This window comes from Urocitellus parryii, chromosome 9 (genome assembly GCF_045843805.1).
Source record: "Urocitellus parryii isolate mUroPar1 chromosome 9, mUroPar1.hap1, whole genome shotgun sequence".
Classification (NCBI taxonomy): Eukaryota; Metazoa; Chordata; class Mammalia; order Rodentia; family Sciuridae; genus Urocitellus; species Urocitellus parryii.
In genome coordinates, this window is record NC_135539.1 from 75,111,277 (window position 1) to 75,130,762 (window position 19,486).

At 37.1% G+C, this 19,486-nt stretch overlaps 1 protein-coding gene across 1 annotated transcript in view; it reads left to right on the forward strand.

Annotated features, from left to right (window-relative positions):
- Positions 1-19,486, forward strand: part of LOC144257009 (estradiol 17 beta-dehydrogenase 5-like) — a 48,003-nt gene that overhangs the window by 20,089 nt on the left and 8,428 nt on the right. The window contains exon 7 of the mRNA XM_077802932.1: positions 4,370-4,455. Coding sequence (XP_077659058.1) covers positions 4,370-4,455 — 86 coding nt within the window. The remainder of the gene's footprint in view (positions 1-4,369; positions 4,456-19,486) is intronic.

Sequence of the window (19,486 nt, forward strand, 5' to 3'; positions counted from 1 at the left end):
GCGTAACCTTGAAATGTTAACAGGCTTGGGACTATATGCTATCATAAATCAACAAATTAATTATAATCCTGGGGTCTATGCTCAGATAGCTACAGCAGCCATTTAGGCTTGGAAGGCTCTACCTATTTCAAATGCTAAAACAAAAATTTCAAAAATTGCTCAAGGACCCTCTGAGCCTTATTCTGACTTCATTGCCTGATTGATACAGGTAGCAGAAAAAATATTCCCTAACTTGGAACAAGCCATGCCGGTCATTAAGCAATTGGCTCTTAAATATGCAAATTCCTATTGCCAAAATGCCATTAAATCTACCAGAGCAAAGAGTGTTGATGACATGATTCGAGCTTGTAAGGATATTGATGGAGCTCATATTACAGGACAGGTTCTGGCCGCTGCCCTCAAAACGGAAACAGGGGCCCGACCCTAGGTGTATGGGGCAATCCAGGGACGGAATGGTACCCCGGGGAGTGGGCGACTTCGTCACCTCCCAGGGACCAACCCCTTTCTATCTGTAGACTCCCTAGGGGAATGCCAGGAAGTACAGGATGTACAACTGCAACCGCAGGTCGCAGAGACAGAACAAGCTGCTACCGCAGTAAGATCTTGGCCAGGCGGGGGAAAATGCAGACAAAATCAAACAAAATACAATCGGCTAAGAAAACTTGGAGAACTTTTGCCCTGAAAATGGGCACCAGACTCCATGTTGTTTGCATCACCATGGTAACCATGGGGTGCCTGGCCGGCATAGCTGCTTCCTGGTCCCACCTCCCACACTTTTGCGGGCTTCTGATTGGTTCTTCCACAGTCACTCAGACAGGACTTCTAGTCCCGCTTTCCAGCCACTAACCTGTACTGCTGTGTTTCAGGTTTCTACCGGAGCTGCTCAGAGCCTGTATTTTTTTTACAACAAAATGCCTACCTGTAAATGCTAACAAAAGATAACTTTTTCAGACAAAATTTAATTCCACAGGTTTCTATGTTACAGTCCTAAATTTAAGCTAGTTCTAAGTTAAATAACCTGACCTTTTCTCTATAGTTGTGTTACTACATAATGTTCTATTGATGAGAGATATCAAATATGCTTCTTTATATTTTACTTTTAATTTTGAAGGTTATGAGGATGCATTTGCTCGCCACAGGAACAAGCCGGCAAAGTTCCTGTGATGACCAAAAAATCCTTATTTTCATTGCTAACTATAAAAATAAATATGTATACTCAAGGATCTTATTTCAGTTACATCAAGTGACATCACATAGAAGAGTGCACTCCTAGTTAAAAATAAATTTAAATGGATCCAAATATTTTAAGACCACGTGGTTACATAAAGTTAATACAATTATAAGTTATGTTCTTATTCTTTATATATATATATATATTTTAGATATTTAGATAACCTATATTTGTTAATCTATAAATTAATTAGCACATGCCTAATTAATTAGTTAATATATATTTGCCTAATTGTTTTTCTTCAACAGAAAACCCATAATTTATGTTTTATATTTACATTTATCAGATACTCTGCCTTTTCAGTTACAGATATTTGAGATAAATGTGTTTACTATAAATTTGCTTTTAAGTAAGAATACAATCAAGTAATTTCTAATTCTCAAGGTTATTGTTCAAACTCATAAAATGATAAATTATTATAATTATTTCTCCAAAATATCTAAAGGTTTTAACTTTATTTTCATTGATATTTCTTATCAAAATATAATAATTGGTTTATAGATTCTAAGGTTTTCAAAAATTGTTCCATAGTATAAAAAAAAAAAAGGAAAAGGGCACACATGCCTCCTCCTGGATGAAGAACCTTGGTGTCCTGTGATTTTTTTTATTTTTTAACCTCGACGTCTCTCGCCGGACTCGGTTTCCGTTAGCCGGACTTGGCATCTGGAGGTCCTTACCGAGATTCGGAAAGCAGAGGTAAGCGGACGAGGCTCACCTTCTAAGGGAGAAGGGAGAAAATTGGATCAAAGATAATTTAAAGAGACAGGGTACATACCATGGGTAACTCAACAGTGAAACTTCGTCTGGCCAACGACGTTAAAGAACTGTTAAGCAAACAAGGAACAAGTATAAAAACCAAGACAGCAACTGAATTCGTTGAAGCTATAGCCCAGGCTTGTCCTTGGTTTCTGACAGGAGGCTTTCTTAATAACAGTGATTGGGATTTGGTAAAGCAGGATCTCCAAAAGTTGTTGAGGGACCAGGGTCCAGATAGAGTCCTGATTGCTACTTTCTCTCTATGGAGATTGGTAAAGGATGCTCTTTTAACTGATAAAGTGAAGATTAAGGAGCAGCTTGCTGAATGCAAACAGGCTCTTAATCAGGTCCAAACTGCTGCCACTATTGATCAGGTTATTCAACAAACTTCCAACATACTCAAATCTCAAAGTAAAATTAATCAACATATTTTGTCAGGGATTTTAGCTGCCAACCAAAGAATAGATTTACTCCAAGCTCAGGTAGAAGAATTAGCTGACTTGGTGCTTTTGGGTTGCGTTGACCAACGTGCACATTTATGCATAATCTCTGTCAGATTTAATGATTCCAGGAATGCTTCCCGCATCATCGGCGAATATTTGGCCGGAAATTGGTCCATGGAAGCGGAAGACATGATCCAGTCTCAACTAACCCAAATAGCTGTCTTGAACAGTACCCGTGTCGATCCCGTGACCTTGGGACAATTCTCCGATTGGATATCTTCTGCCTTTTCCTTTTTTAAAGAGTGGGTGGGGGTAGGCGTTTTTGGTGCAATGTGTTGCTTCGGTATGTTCCTCTGTTTGTGGTTTCTCTGTCGCCTCAAGGCCCGCAGTGCTCACGATAAGGCTATGATCATACAAGCTCTTGCAGCTTTAGAAAATGGCAATTCACCTCAGGTCTGGCTTGCGCATCTTAAACAGTAAATTTTTGACATGGTCGTTGCACCCCAAGTTATTATAACATTGCACTGGGATCGACATGTCTTTCCTCGCTGTTCTCTTAGTGTTGGAAAGCCCTTGCACTCTGCTGGTCTTGCTGCCATTGCACGTAGATGGGTTTCCACACTAGTGCTTCTCTATCGCTTTAAAGTCCGTGCCTTTCTTTCAGGGTGCTGTCAACTTGTTTGTCATTGTACACAGCCACAGTTCAGCCTCAGCTATCCCCCTCCGTCCACCATCGTCACGGTACAGGATGCGAGGCAAGGCACTGCACTTGAGTGATCCTTGGAGTGGACCTCAAGGAGAGCATGTCCTATTGCATGCGGGTTTGACGTCCTTCCTTACCCCACCTTATCCACGCCCCGCCCCACGAAAAAAGGCGTCGGCTGATATGGCCTCGGATCTGGGGAAGGGCCCTCCTTAGGGCTGAGCCATACTATGCAGCCACTTCTGCACAGTGGGATAGGACCTCTACTCTCGCCTGTATTGTCATACAAAAACAAAAAAGGGGGAACTGTGGTGAGCCGTTTCTGTGAACTGTGGCCGCCATTACAAGATGGCGCTGGTTTCCCCTGTAGTCTGTGACAAACAACTCCTTATCAGAATGAGTTGGCACGCTGTGACTTGGCACCCTGTGAGAAAAGTCCACGTGGCAGCTTCGCATTGGGGCTTGAGGTGATTTATTAAGGCTGGGAGGGGCATCCGGGAGAGAGAAGAAAAAGTATCAAGGACCTGAATAAACTGCTGAGAGAAGATTCCTGAGTTGCGTCTTCCTTGCGGGCAAGGGGTCGCGACAACTGAGGCTGACATTGAACTTGCAATTCTCCTGAATCCCTGGGATTACAGGTGTTTGCCAATATGCCTGGCAGTGATCATCTTTTTTTTCCCTTTTTGTCTTAATCTAACACTAATTTAGACAATGAGATAAATTTCAATCTAGCTTTGATACTATTTGATGATGATAACATCATTTGTTTTGGACAATTTACGACTTCAATTATAGGAAAAATCTTTTTATTCTGACTACTAATAGGATATAGAAATCCAGCTGTATCCACAAATCTTACTAAATCATATTGTTCAGAACTTAATTTAATCTTCTTTTGAGATATTTCATCTGTAGTATAAAGTGATTTCAATGTATTATATAAAGACTTGGATTTCTCTTTTTTCACATGGTGTTCGTTAACAGCTGAAGTGTTTTTATTGATATCTTTAATAACTTTTTGTAACTTCTCATTAATTGTATTCATTTATTTAGCTGTGTTCATGATCAGACCCAGGACACTGTGCATCACAGGCAAGTGTTTGCCTAGCAAACAACCTCACCAGACCTTCTCATCTGTTCTAAAAATTGCCTCTGCACCATTCAGTTGGATTAATTTATATTTCTCAGATTGACAATATGCAATGTAACAATAATGAAAATCTACTTCTGTGATAGGTTTTTGAATTTCAATTGACTCCAGAAGACATGAAAATCTTAGATGACCTCAATAGGAATGTTCGATACTACTCTGTTGTGGATGTGTAAGTAACTTTCATAAATGTAATGCCTCATTTTATTTCTGGGGATGAATAAAACATCATTGTTGAAAATTACCTCAATACATGGAGAATAGAGGCCAGTTTGAGTCAGGGATGAGACAAGAGCTTTTATGAATTCTTGTCTCAGATTCTTGTCAGAGCTCTGTTCTGTGAGTGGAACCAGGGTCAGCATGGACTTCCACACATGCACCTGGGCACTTCTCATTACATGGAATTATTCAGATAAACCAATATCATTGCTGAATGTACACCTGTAAGTAGGTCTCTCTATCCTATGACTTTGTAGTGGATATACATTTTGGTTATCACCAATATAGTGTTATTAAGTATTTTTAAAAGCAGTTTTCTATCATCTTCTCCCATATCTCTTAATTTCTTATCAGGTTAAAAACATCTCTATCAACCCCATGTTCCCAGTTAGAAAGTCTCATCTCCTCCATATAAAATTGTTCATCAGTCTTTCATTTAATGACTGATAGTTTCAAGTCCCTCTCTTCCTCTCCACTGCATATTTGCTCAGAACCCAGAAACTGCTTTTGTCTACAGAATAGCTGTCACCAGTGGATAAATAGAAACAGTGGGCTTTGATATTCTGAAATACAGAAATCTCAATGCAGAGGATAAAGAAGTGTTAAGAGAATAGAGACTGAAACTGAAGGACAGCATGGGGTGAAACCTCCTTAGTAAAGGGAATATACAGCTAACAAATGATCTTTACCCTTCCTTCATGATCTGAGGTTACAAAATCTGATAAAGAAAATATATTATGAAGGTGAGCAGGAGAATAGATTCCTCCTTCCTGTGAGAATTTAATTCATATTAGAAACAAATGTGATACTGTATGAAAGAGATTAGCATAATTTAAAATTGTATGTACTCCAAAATTTGTAGATATGTCATTACTAATATTTTTATTAGTACAGAGAAAGATGATGAGTTATGAGTTATGAATTATGAGTTATGATGAGTTATAATATAAAGTTATTTTCCTATGTAGAGATCAGAGATTGAGGAAGTGGCAAGCAATGAATAATAATTGCTACTTAAGTATTATAATAAATAATGATTTCTATATTTTACCTTGTTTGTAAAGTCTACACATCTCCAAATTATATGGTAAACTCTTAGGATTTGGAAATCTATGTTATAAATGAAATTCTTTCAATTTCTGAATTTAACAGAACATGCTGAGTGTGAATTGCAATAAGTAAATAATTAGTGAATTAGCACAATGGAAGTGAAGTTGCTGGCAGTAATTTACACAGCCTGAAATAATGTTCTCATGTTGACCAATGTCTGCAATTGACCTTGTTCAACAAGGAAGAGTCATTTTTCTTTGAGAAAATTGATAACAGGAAGTTTCATTGAGAACTGGAAATAAGATGGGATGAGAAACTACTTTCCTGTTCCGACAGATGTGAATGGGGATAAAAATATGTTTAGATTTTTGCCTTGGTGTATTCTCGGTATTAAATTCCAGGTGAGAAAATAGAATTTGAACAATTTAATTATGATTTCCAGAAAATCATTAATACAATGTCATGCTCATGAAATTAAGAAAGGCATAGCTTACAACCTTGCTCTAAGGAAACAAAATTATCAAACATGACTGAATGGGTGCTTTTGGAAATCTCTTTACCATTCTAGAAAACGAGTCACTGAGCTGATATTATGCATATTTTTTTTCTCATTGTAGATTTTATGGACATCCCAATTATCCACATTTTGATGAATGTTGACATGGAGGCCTTTGTCATCACTTTGACTTTAACCCCTGCTAATCAATAGTGATGTGGGAGACATCTCTGGTGGTTGGACACATCATTTCTAATCCATGCTGTTTGTCAAACTCACGTTCACTGGAACTCTGCTCACATATCAGGAAGAAAAGGGGCTAAATTTTTGTTGCCTTTAAAAAATAATGTAAAGTTATTTTCCTATTTAATACTAAAACCTCACCCAGCAGCAAATCTAGGTGAAATGTGGAGAGAAAGGGGTGGGGGAGGGAGAGGGAAATCCTAGCAATGCACATTTAATTAATGACTTAGCATAATTTGAATATGTAAACTTATATGGGGGTGAAAGAATGGGAAGAGGAAATAATAGACACCAATGATGGAACTCTTGAAACTGGAGTCTGAATAGAGGCATGGGAAAGAAAGGAAAGAGTCACAGAATTACTTAGTGTGCAATGTGTTTTAAGTAGTTGTTTTAATCAGCATTTTCACTGTTCTAACCAAAAGACCTGACAAGAATAATTTTAAGGAGGAAGAGTTTATTTTGGGGGTTCATGGTTTCAGAGGTCTGCATCCACAGACAGCTGGCTCTATTCCTTGGGAGTAAAGGTGAGACAGAACATCATGGTGGAAAAATGCAGTAGAGGAAAGTGGCTCAGAACATCATACTAGGAAGTAAAGAGAGGGAGTGAGACAGAGAATATATATACCCCAAAGGCATGGCCTAATGACCCAACTCATCTAGCCACACCGACCTGCCTGCAGTTACCACCAGTTAATACCTATCAGGGGATTAATGCACTGATTAGGTTAAGGTGCTCACAATCCCATCATTTCACCTCTAAGCTTTCTTGCATTGTTCACACATCAGCTTTTGGGGGATACCACATATCTAAACCATAATGGTAGTAAAAATGGTAGTGGTCACCAGAAGTGTGTCCTAGGCATGAGTAGAATCCTATGGGGGTTGAGAGGGACAACAGCCTTGAAAGAACATATATTTATAGATGTAGTTTTCTCCTTCCTTTCTGAGATGAAAGTTTATAGATTCAAGTATCTAGGGCCTATTGATATAATTATTTCTATCAGGATGATTAGGAAACTCAGGCTTGGCTGTCTCAGAATAATCACATAGCTAGTGTGATATACTAAATCATGGTCCTTAATTATCCCATGCCCAAATCCCTGGAACCTGAGGATATGATACCTCTTAGTATGTTATTCTTCTGTGACTGCACAATTACCCCTGGATTATTTATCCATAAAAATCATCTGAAATACAAAAGATGTACGGTAAGTTTTGTAGGAAGAATGAAAGAATGAGTGACACAATCAACTAATATAAATGCTCTAATTTGCTTTAATGATTAGGAAATTAAACAAGTTATAAAGGTGAATATTTTTAGAACAAGCAAAGTATAGTAGAATCATTGAATAAGTAATTATGTTAATAAAAGAAAGACATACAATCTATATGGTGATGATGACTTTAAGTTTATAAATAAATGAAACACACATAACAACCCATACATTTGGTTAGGGAAGTCATCAGAGAAAACGCACAATTGTTTTTTATTTTCTAAACTTCTGGAATTTGTGAGGATTATTTTCATTTTCCAAAAACCCAAACATCCTTATTGTGAAGCATTTGTTTTATTTTAATATGAGAAAAAGGAAGAAATAACCAGAAATCGTGGATCCTGCTTCCAAACCACCTCTACCAAATTCAGAAATCCTTGCCATCCTGCCTAGAAGGAGGAAACTCTGGTAGCAATGTCAATATCTCAAGGTCAATATTCTTCAGAGTTTGAAAAATAAAAATATGTGATGAATAGCACTGAATGAGGAGAATGGGTATTAATTACAGCATACTCTGAACCCATAAAAGAGAGGGTTTACAGGATGATCCTCTTGGGATGTATTAAGATCTCTGAATTTATACCCAAGTCCCTACTCTTACCCCAACATACATAACACCCAAGCTCCCTCTTTATGCACAGACTGCACATTAATGCCCAGTTCCCGCATCACGTGGATATAAAATCCAAGGTGAGGTAGCGTTTGATGCAGACTGAATGTTCTAAGGACAATGAGAAGTGTCACAAACATGCTGTGGAGCCTTAGGCACAGCTCTTATCCTTAGATCATGTGCCTAGTGTCAATGAGGACAGTGTGGCTCTTTCCCTCAATTCACTCAGCAACATACTGAGCACCCTATTTTTCTCTCCCTGTCCACAATATTTTCTCCAAGGTTCAGATGTGAAACCTCCAGCCTTCTGAGTTTACTAGGGAAATCACTGGCTCCTACATGGGGCTTTGGCCCAACCAGTGTCAGCTCTTACAGTTGGCAAGGATTCAAAGTTTCCCCAGAGTGTTTCCCACTGGGTTGAGCAACAAACAGATCTCAGAGACTTGAGGAATGTTGAGACCTACAGGAGAGGGAGGAGAAGTCGGGCATGGAGAAGGAGAGAAGGGTGGAATTAGAAAAGCAGGAATGAGAAGAGGGTGAGGAAAAAAGAGAGTGCATCCTTTAGTCCTAAGAAATAGCCATTCATCTGCCTTAAGAAAATAATTACTTCTATTTTTACTTCACTCATTTGCCCTAAAAGAGACTTGTCCATTTGCAGAGAACTGAAAATATGAGCTCAGCAAAATTATCAATATAATTTTTGATAATGATCTGTCAGCCAGGTGTAATGGTGTATGCCTAGAATTGCAGCTAATCAGGAGGCTGGGGCAGGAGAATTGGCAAGTTCAAGGCCAGTCTGGGCAATTTAGTGAGACTCAGTCTCAAAATGAAATCCTTAAAAAGTGGGGAGGGTTCTGGGAATGCAAATACATGGCAGAGTGCTCCTGGGTTTGATGCCAATACTACCAATAAAACGAAATAATAATAAAAAAAGAAAGAAAATTGTGTCCTAACTTCAACATTTTCTCTAGGAGAATATACTGTTTTGAATTCTCTAGGGTGCGTTTACCACATATACCAGAAAAAGCATACCCGTGACCTCACTGAGAAGGCTATTAGGAATAGGGGGGCTGAGGGGTTACATGGGTCAAGGATTAGAACTGGATGCTTTAGAAAACAGGGGAGTTGGGGGAAGCAGAGAAAGGACTAATACCTTTCTGTAGGGGAGTTGAAACACTGCTTTACCCTGGATGTAAAATTGGGCAAAAAACAAAGCCAGAGGTCTTTAAGGGAATCCATGTGGATTTTTAATTATGATATTTGATGGAATTCATAACCCATGGAATTTCAAGTCAAATGCAGCTCCTACACTCTTGATTCACGGAATGAGTGATATCTAAGAAACTGTCTTGATGTGGCTTCTCCATGAGTGAAGTGAAAACTGGGGCCATTTTTAACATGAGTTTTTTTCTGCATTATTATTTTTTTAAAATGCTAGTGGATACTGTATTAGCTCCTAGAATCCATTGGGCACATGCTCTGGGTGGGGGCGAGGGGAGGTGACTCAGCAGTTTTAACAGACTGTGCAAATTCCTGAACTGTGTTAATATACAAGGGTGAAGATTGTGAAAAGGAAATCATTAACTTTGAAAATTGTTTGATTAGATTAAAGCTAGTTTAAATTGAAAAAAGAAAAACTATCTCAAAGAGTTTAAACCTGATTGAAATGTGTCACTACCAAGACAAGAAGCCCCAAAGAAGGGGAAGCTCTAGATTCATCCACTGAGGGTCCAGATGTCCTCCCATCATTTCCTGGGTCTTGCTTCTTCTTATTCTTCTGTAAACTACTCTCACTCTCAGGCTGGGTGAGGACAATCTCAACAATTTCTGACGCTACAGCAGAACAGGATATATCAACTCCAAAGACAGGGGGCTAATTTTTAAAAAAAATTATTCTTCTTATAATGAGAGGAAAGTTCCCTAGACACTCAGAACAAATAATTTCACATGGCATTGATCAGGAATAAGTCACAACTAAGTCCTTCCACAATGACCCCCCAAGAGCAATAGAATTAACCTGAGTGACCTAACCAATCAAGTGGAGTACAATTGACAGTGTGTGAGGGGGTGGGGATGGAGAACCTTCTCCAGTGTTGAAATAGCAGTGAGAAAGTGATGACTTTCTTCATATGAGTTTCTGGAGTCACTGGGATTCCAGCTTATGCCACCATGCCTGGAATGTCATCTTTGGATGAAATGGTACATGTAAATAAAAGTGAAAAGTTTGCTCTGGAGCAGACATATTGGTGCTATATGGTTGGTAAAAGGACAGACCAAGAGGAGAAAGTGACAGGAAGCCACACCTAGTAGCAAATCCATACAAGAGATGTTTAGAGAGAAGTTGGGCTGTAATAAATGTTCATGTAACTGATGATTCAACCTGATTTTAATATGGAAACTTCTATGTGGGATGAAAGAATGGGAAGAGGAAACACAAGACACCTGTGTTGGCCACACTTGATGAACAGGGACCTTGATGAGTGCTGGTTTGGGAGAAACCAGAGTCACAGGATTGCTTCACATACAACACGACACAGTCACAATTTCCCAGAAGAAGCAGTACAAATAGTAAACATGGAAGAAGTCACCAGAGTGTGTCCCAGGCATGAGTACACCCCTTTGAGAGTTGAGAGTGTCAGTAGCCTGGACAGTGTGAGCTATCTGCAAGAAGATAGAAAGGTGATGTCAATGTAGCCTAGGTAGAAATTCAAACTGAGAGAAGAAAGGATGTATAACAAGAAGTGGAAAATAAAATAGGTTCAAGGTGACATGTATTTTGAGGGAACATATTTTTATAGAGATGTGGTTTCCTTCATATCTGAGATGAAAGTCCAGAGTTTCATGTATCTAGGGCCTGTTAATACAATTACTCCTATCAGAAAGATTGGGAAACTAAGGTGTGGATGCCCAGACTAAGCATATAGCCAATATAACAGGTAAACCATTGTCCCCAATTATTCCATTTGCAAATTCATGGGACCTGGGACTATGTTACATGACATGGCACAAGAAACTTCTCAGAGGGGATTAATTTAGGGACTATGACAGCAAAGATTTTCCTGGATCCTTTGAGCAGACCCAATGTAATTACAGTCTTCTAAGAAATGAGACAAAGATGTCACAGGCAAGGAGGGAACCCTTCCAAACTCATTGTATGAAGATAGCATCATTTGATTAAAAAGCAGATGAAGACACCTCAAAGAACAAAAATTTTAGACCAATATCCCTGATGAGCATAGATGCAAAAATTCTTAATAAAATGATGGAAAAATTGCATATTTAGAAGATAGTATACTATGATCAAGTGGGGTTCATTTCAGAGATACAAGAATGGTTCAACATAAGGAAATCAAGAAATGTAATCCATCACATTGGTAGAATTAAAGACAAGAATCACATGATTGTCTCAAGAGTGCAGAAAAAGCACTTGACAAAATATGGCATTTATTTATGCTCAAAACACTAGAAAAATTAAGGATAACAGGAACATACCTCAACAGTGTACAATCTACAGATGCTAAACCCAAGGCCTAAATCATTCTAAATGGAGAAAAATTGAATGTCTTCCCTCTAGAAACAGGGTCAAGAGAGGGATGCTCTCTTTCACCACTCCTATTCAACATTGTCCTTGAAATTCTAGACAGAACAATTAGACAAAAGAAATAAATTAAAGGGATACAAATAAGTAGAGCTCAAACTATCTCGTTTGACAATGATATGGTTCTATTTTTAGAAGACCCAAAAAAGCTCTACTAGAAAGCCTATAATATTCAAAAAAATTCAGCAAATTAGTAGGTCATAAAATTATAATATAATACCCATAATCATTTGTGTTCCTATAAACCAATGATGAACCATCTCAAAAGAAATAAGGAAAACACTTTGAATCACATTAATATCAAAAAATAAAATATTTGGGAATTAATCTAACAAATGGGGTGAAAGACCTCTACAATAAAATGTACAGAACACTAAAGAAAGAAATCGAAGAAAACTTCAGAATATAGAAAGATCTCCCATGATCTTGGATAGGCAGAATAAATATTGTCAAAATGGCCATATTACCAAAAGTACCATACAGATATAATGCAATTTCTATTAAAATTCCAGTGATATTCTTCATCAAAATAGAATAATCAGTCATGAAATTCATTTGGGAAAATAAGAGGCCCAGGAGAGTCAAAGAAAATTCTTATCAAGTAAAGTGAAACAGGAGGCATCACAATACCAGACTTTAAATTTTACTACAGAGTTGTAGTAACAAAAATGGCATGGTATCAGCACCAAAACAGATATGAAGACCAATCATACAGAATAGAAGACTCAGAGACATACCCGCATGAATGCAGTTATTTCATACTAGCAATGGCACCCTAAACATACAATGGAGTAAGATAGCTTCTTAAATGAAAGGTGATAGAAAAACTGGAAATCCATATGTAGTAGAATAAAAATGCACCCCAATCTCTCACCCTGCACAAAATTCAAGTCAACATGGATCAAGGACCTAGGCATTAGACCAGAGGCCTTGCACCTACTAGAAGAAAAAGTAGATCCAAATCTGCACCATGTTGGCTTCAGAATCGACGCCCTCAACAAGACTCCTAAAGCACAGGAAGTAAAATTACAAATCAATAAATGAGATGGTATCAACTAAAAGACTTCTTCACAGCAAAAGAAACAATCATAAATGTGAAGAGAACTCCTACAGAATGAGAGAAAATCTTTACCACCTGTTCCTCAAATAGGGTATTACTCTCCAGGATATACAAATAGCTCAAAAATTTTTTATAGTAGTTTGTCTTCTTGATAACTGCCATTTTGAATGGTATGAGATGAACTTTTAGAGTAGTTTTGATTTGCATTTCTCTTATTACTAGAAAGTTGAACATTTTTTCAAATATTTGTTGATCAATTATATATCTTCTTCTATGAAGTGTCTGTTCAGATCCTCAGTCCATTGATTGTTTGGGTTGTTTCTTTCTTTGGTGTTAAATTTTTTGAGTTCTTTATATGTCCGGGAGATCAGTGCTCTATTCAATGTGTGTGTGCTAAAAATTTGCTTCCAAAATATAGGCTCTATTTTCACCTCATTGATTGTTCTTTTGCTGAGAAGAAGCTTTTTAGTTTGAATCCATCCCATGAATTGATTCTTGATTTTATTTCTTGTGCTTTAGGAGTCTTGTTAATGAATTCAGGGCCTAATGCAAAGTGATAAAGATTTGGGCCTATTTTTTCATGTATTAGGTGCAGGGTCTCTGATCTAATTCCTAGGTCCTTGATCCTCTTTGAGTGAGTTTTGTGCATGGTGAGAAATAAGGGTTTATTTTCATTTTACTATATATAAATTTCCAGTTCTCACAGCATCATTTGTTTAAGAGATTATCTTTTCTTCAATGTAGGTTTTGGCTCCTTTGTCTAGTAAGAGATAACTATATTTATGTGGGTTTGTCTCTGAGTCTTCTATTCTGTACCTTTGGTCTACATATCTGTTTTGGTGCTAATACCATGCTGTTTTTGTTACTATAGTTGTGTAGTATAGATTAAGGTCTGGTATTGTGACACCTCCTGCTTCACTTTTCTTTCTAAGGATTGCTTTGATTATTCGGGGTCCTTATAATTCCAAATGAATTTCATGATTGCTTTTTCTATTTCTATAAGAAATGACATTGGGATTTTAATTGGAATCACATTGAATTAGTATAGCACTTTGGGTAGTAGATCCATTTTGATAGTACTAATTTTGTCTGTCTAAGAGCATGTGAGATTTTTCCACCTTCTAAGGTTTTCTTCAATTTCTTTCTTTAGTGTTCTATAGTTTTCATTGTAGAGGTCTTTCAGCTCTTGTTAAATTGATTCCCAAGTATTTTATTTTATTTTTTGAGGCTCTTGTGAATGGGGTAGTTTTCATAATTTCTCTTTCAGAAGATTCATCACTGATGTATAGAAATGCATTTAATTTATGGGTATTAATTTTATATCCTTCTAATTTGCTGAATTCATTTATTATTGTTCTGGAAGTTTTCTGGTGGAATTTTTTGGACCCTTTAAATATAGAATTATGTTGTCAGCACATAATGATAGTTTGAGTTCTTCTTTTCATATCCCTTTAATTTCTTTCTGTTGTATAATTTCTCTTCCTAGAGTTTCAAGGACTATGTAGAATAGAAATGGTGAAAGATGGCATCCCTGTATGGTTCCAGTTTTTAGAGGGAATGCTTCCAATTTTTCCTCCATTTAGAAAGATATTGGCCATGGGTTTAGCATAGAAGCTTCTACAATGTTGAGGTATGATCCTACTATCTTTAGGTTTTGTTGGGTTTTGAACATGAAGGTGTGCTGTATTTTATCAAATGCTTTCTCTGCATCAATTGATATAATCATGATTCTTAAGTCTATTGATGTGATGAATTATATCTTTTGATTTCTGTATGTTGAAACAAACTTGCATCCCACTTGATCATGGTGCACTATTTTTTAAATATGTTTTTGTATGTGATTTGCCAGAATTTTATTAAGAATGTTTTCATCAATGCTCATCAGGAATATCAGTCTAAATTTTTTTTCTTGGTGTGTCTCTGCCTGGTATGGGTATTAGTGTGATACTAGCTTCATAGAATGATTTTGAAAGGGTTTCCCTCCTTTTCTATTTCATGGAATAATTAAGGAGTTTGGGATTAATTATTCCTTTTCAGTGTTTTATGATACTCCATCTACTCTAGAATTGTATTCAGTTGTTGGACAGCTTGATCACATGGCAAAAACATAATTTTAAAAGCAAAAACATTCAAATGCTGTTATATCAAACTAAGACACTTCTAAATAGTATAGGAAATAATCAGCAAAGCCAAGAGACAACCTTCAGACAGGGAGACAAATACTCCCAACTATACCTATGACAAAGGAGTAATATCTAGAATTTATCAGGAACTACAAAGAAGATTAAACAAGTGGCCAGCAAGTATATTTAAAAATGCTCAGCCATCAGGGAAATTCAAATCAAAGACATATACGGAAGTCAATCTTGAACCCCACTTAGAAAGATTATTATTTAAAATTTCAAACAAGCCATGATAAACACTGGCAAGGATGTGGACAAGGGGTGCTTCTTGCACACTGAGAATGGGAATGTATGTTACTACGGTCTTTATGGGGAACAGGATAGAGGTTTCAAGGTTCTCTGTTTAATGAAGTATTAGAGCAGATGTACTAACCTAGGATGAAAAACAAATCAGAAAATGCCTACAGGTGAGAAGGCATTGTCTCAGATAAAAGATTTTGACCTTTGATAGTTTTTTGGATATCAAAACTATAGCTAAGAATTATGCATTCCAAAAGTATAAATTTTATATAAACTGATGTTTTTTAAAAAAAATAATAATTGAATTGGGATGTGCCATGACTTGCACAGCCAATAATCCAGGAAAAGTGGGGCAGCATGCAGTAGGGGATTAAAAAAGGGAGATATACATAGAGAGAAAGATGGGATCAGGTGAAACATTATTCTCTGATGGAGAAATAAGGTCCCAGAGCTAGCTCAGCTCAATTATTATATGTGTTTTATCATCAAAAAATTTTTCTGTGAAAATTTTCTTCAAAGCATGCAGGATTGAATGTCAAAGACTAATGAGTAACCAATTATAATTATCAGCTTGCATTCATAATTCTCTATCCTTGGCAGCTTTGTCTGGACTCAGGGTCAAGACTGATAGTCCTGTGCCTAGCACAGAACTTCCCTTAAGCAGGGTGTTATCAAAGCACCTGGATAGTCTTGACCTGCACCTTTGCACAGGAAGTTCCAAGTGCAGATACTACTCCTGCTATAGGACAGAAAGTTTGATTCAAATCACCAATTCTGACATCTCCCCATTTTTTATTTTTAAAGTTCAAGTGATGAACTATTATTTGGAACTGTTGGATTTCTTCTTGGAAGATGTGGGATCTTATCCTATTGTTATAACACAAAATAGTATTAATAGCAAACACATAATTCCACATTGGTCCTTGCTTTGGCAGCAGATATAGCAAAATGGTACAGCATTGTATGTTTTAACATATTTCAGGGATTTAAACCATTTAAGTCATCAAGCATTTGTTTAGCAAGCCATGCAGGATCCACAAGATCATTCCTGCTCTTCTGAATATCCTGGATGTGATGATGTAACTCTATAAGGTCTAGACTGTCATTATTTCTCTGCCAAATGTCCACTAATTGATTTTTTACTTTTTCCAATCCCATTGAGAAACATTATATCTTGATGTTGTAACATAAACAAATTTATAGCTAGCATGGCAGTGAAGCCACTGTCTGAATTTAAGAGCAGCAAGCTCAATTTCTATATTTATTTACCATAGCTTCCAGGGCATTTAATTTAGTTTCTATATTGTTATCCATATCTACCTGATTTTGTAAGGCTTTGGGAGTATTTCAAGCCAACTATTTAAGAAAATTTGCATTTTGAATTCTTTTGGATAAGGCTATGGTGATGTCACAGCAGAGACCTGAACATGTATCAAAGTAACTATTTCAAATGTGATGAGATGAAGACAACACTGGCGTCTATTCAACTGGATGTGAATTTGTTGTAGGACTTGAGGTCCCAGAATCAGAATAACAGGGCTCTGAAATGTTAGCTGGGATTAAAACAAATGAAGGTTGGCTGAACATAAACACTCCCTGTCTTCTATTATACTTAGTAATGCAATTAGTCAGATTGCAACTTTGGTGATTTTCTTATTGACAAGTACTTTTTTGACAAGTACTCTTCTCCTGTCCTGTTTATTTTTATATTCCTAGAAATTAAAACACAAGGAGTCTGTTCACAGGCCCCAGGCCATAGAAGGGAGCACTTTACAGCTCTTGTATACAAGATTAGTTAGGGAGCTGCTGGTATAATTGATGAAATCTCAGGAAGCTATCAAACTCCACAGATCACTTTGCATGCTACCACTGCTGAAGGTCAAAATATTACTAACAAGTCCCCAAAGGGTCATAAAATTCTGATGTGGATGTCTCTTATCAACTGTGCGGGACCAGTCCAGAATATATCCAACACTTCCGGAGACATTTTATCACACTGGCAAACTATTGGCACTGTCAACCCATTTAGAAAAGGCACCCAATATTGTTGTAGTATAATTAGAGCAGTAAAGTATTGGTGGATCCTCTGTGGGAAATATTGTTATGTCATTGGAAGTTTCATTTTTGTAACTGACATATATTTTTAAATCCCAGGGGCCATTAATGGTGGCTCCCTGGCTTCCCCATATGCTGTCTTTCACAAACATGGAGGCTGGACATTTAGTACCTCCCTGCTAGTGGTCCATCTGCTCAGCCTTATGTGTCAGGCTCTTTAGTTGTTTGAACTTCAGCTTGAGATTCTCCATGATAATGGTAAACAGCATGCTCAGGTATATAGACATGATGAGCTGCACCTTCTGGGAAGACATCAGCATGGTCTCTACTCCAAATCATCACCAAATCTGGTCCATTCCATTATCCTGTTGGTAAGTCTCTCCCCCAGACTTGGCCTGATGGGTCCACTGCAGTGAGAGCCATGTGTCACTCAGCAGTAGTGTGATGCTCAGCATCACAATTCAAAAAAATTGAAACAAAGAGAGCATGACTGAAACAATTTTGTGGGGTTCTATCTCCCCCTTTTTGTTTTTGTAATTGTAAATTAAGGGACAAGTGAGCCCACTCTACAATGGCCTGGCCTTGGGGATTGTAAGGAATACTAGTTTGGTGATCAATATGATATTGATTACAAAACTGTCAAAAAGAAGAACTGATAGAAGCTGGGGTTTTATGCTTTTTAATTTGTAGAGGGGAGCCCAGTACTGCCAAAGCAGCCAAACAGTGGAAATTATTTGGTGAGTATTTTCTCCTGTTATAGCAGTGTCAAAAATGAAGCAAGAACAAGTGTCATTACTAACATGGACATAGCACCGTTTGCCAAATTTAGGGATGTGAGTTACATCCATCTGTCACTATTTGTTTGGTCAGAAAACTTGGTGATTAGCCTCAGTAGGTAAAACTGAAGTCTGGACTACACAGTGAGGACACTGATGAACAGTTTGGTAAGCTTGTTCTCAGGCAATGTGAAAATTCTTGTGTAAGCTGAGAACATTCTGGTGATGTAAAGTATGAGAGGCTTGAGCACAGTCACAAGGAGACAACTGTTGACAGGCTGCAACAAGGCGATCAGCTGTAGCATTGCCTGTTGTTAAAGTGCCTGGAAGTTATGAGTAATCTCTGATGTGTCCAATAAAACAAGGATACTTACACACTTGAATTGTTTTCTTGTAGCCTATGGAATAAATGAAATAACTCTTCTGACTGTGTATGTTCAATGGTGGCTATTTCAATGTACATCACAACTCCTACTGTATAGATACAATCACTGTAGATATTAACTGGCTCATTAGCAAGATGAAACAAGGCATAAATGGGAGCTTGAAGCTCTGCTCATTGTGGAGAGGTGTAAGGAGTCTTCACCACTTTAGTATGAGCAAGACTATAGTGACTAGCCTTATTTGTACTGGAGCCATCAGTAAGTACTGTGACTGCCTCAGGTATCAGCTGAGCACATATGATTTTTAGGAAAATAAATGAGGTTATAGTAGTTAACTGAATAAGCTTATTATAAGGATAATGTTTTTCTATTTGGCTGGGAAAATTAGCAAAATCCACCTGCCAAGCATGTGAGGATTGTCAAGCCAATGTTGTTGTTGAACTGAAAAGGGTACCACAGTGAAAGTAGGCTCAGATTCCACAAATTGTCTGACTCAATTCTTGTCATTATTAATAAGCTCAGCAATGAGATCATGAAATGTCCTATTAGGGATGCTCTAATATCTCAAATTAAATTAGATTGTTATATTGAAAGTTGTACTTTTGTAAGGCATTAATAGATAACAGTTATAAAGTTTATAAGGAAAATACAAAGTTAAATTAAAAAGAGTAAAAACATATTTAATTTATATGATAGCTATGAACCAAGAAATATGATTTTTATAATCTCAAATCTTTACTTTAAACTTTAGTTTGAGGAACACCTTCTTTTAAATCTTATATTTAAAGACTTGTATACTTGGAAGATATGAATATATCTAGTATACAAAGAAGTCAGTAACAACACCACAATTAAATTTAAGTTCTTCTATTGATCAAGTTTAGTATAAAAAAATTGGAATCTGAAATGTAACACAATATTCTAAAGTAATAGTTATTGTTTAATCAGAGCTGTTCAAACCCTAATTCCTTCAAGACTAGTTTCTCTAAATAATAAAATTTAACAGACCCAAG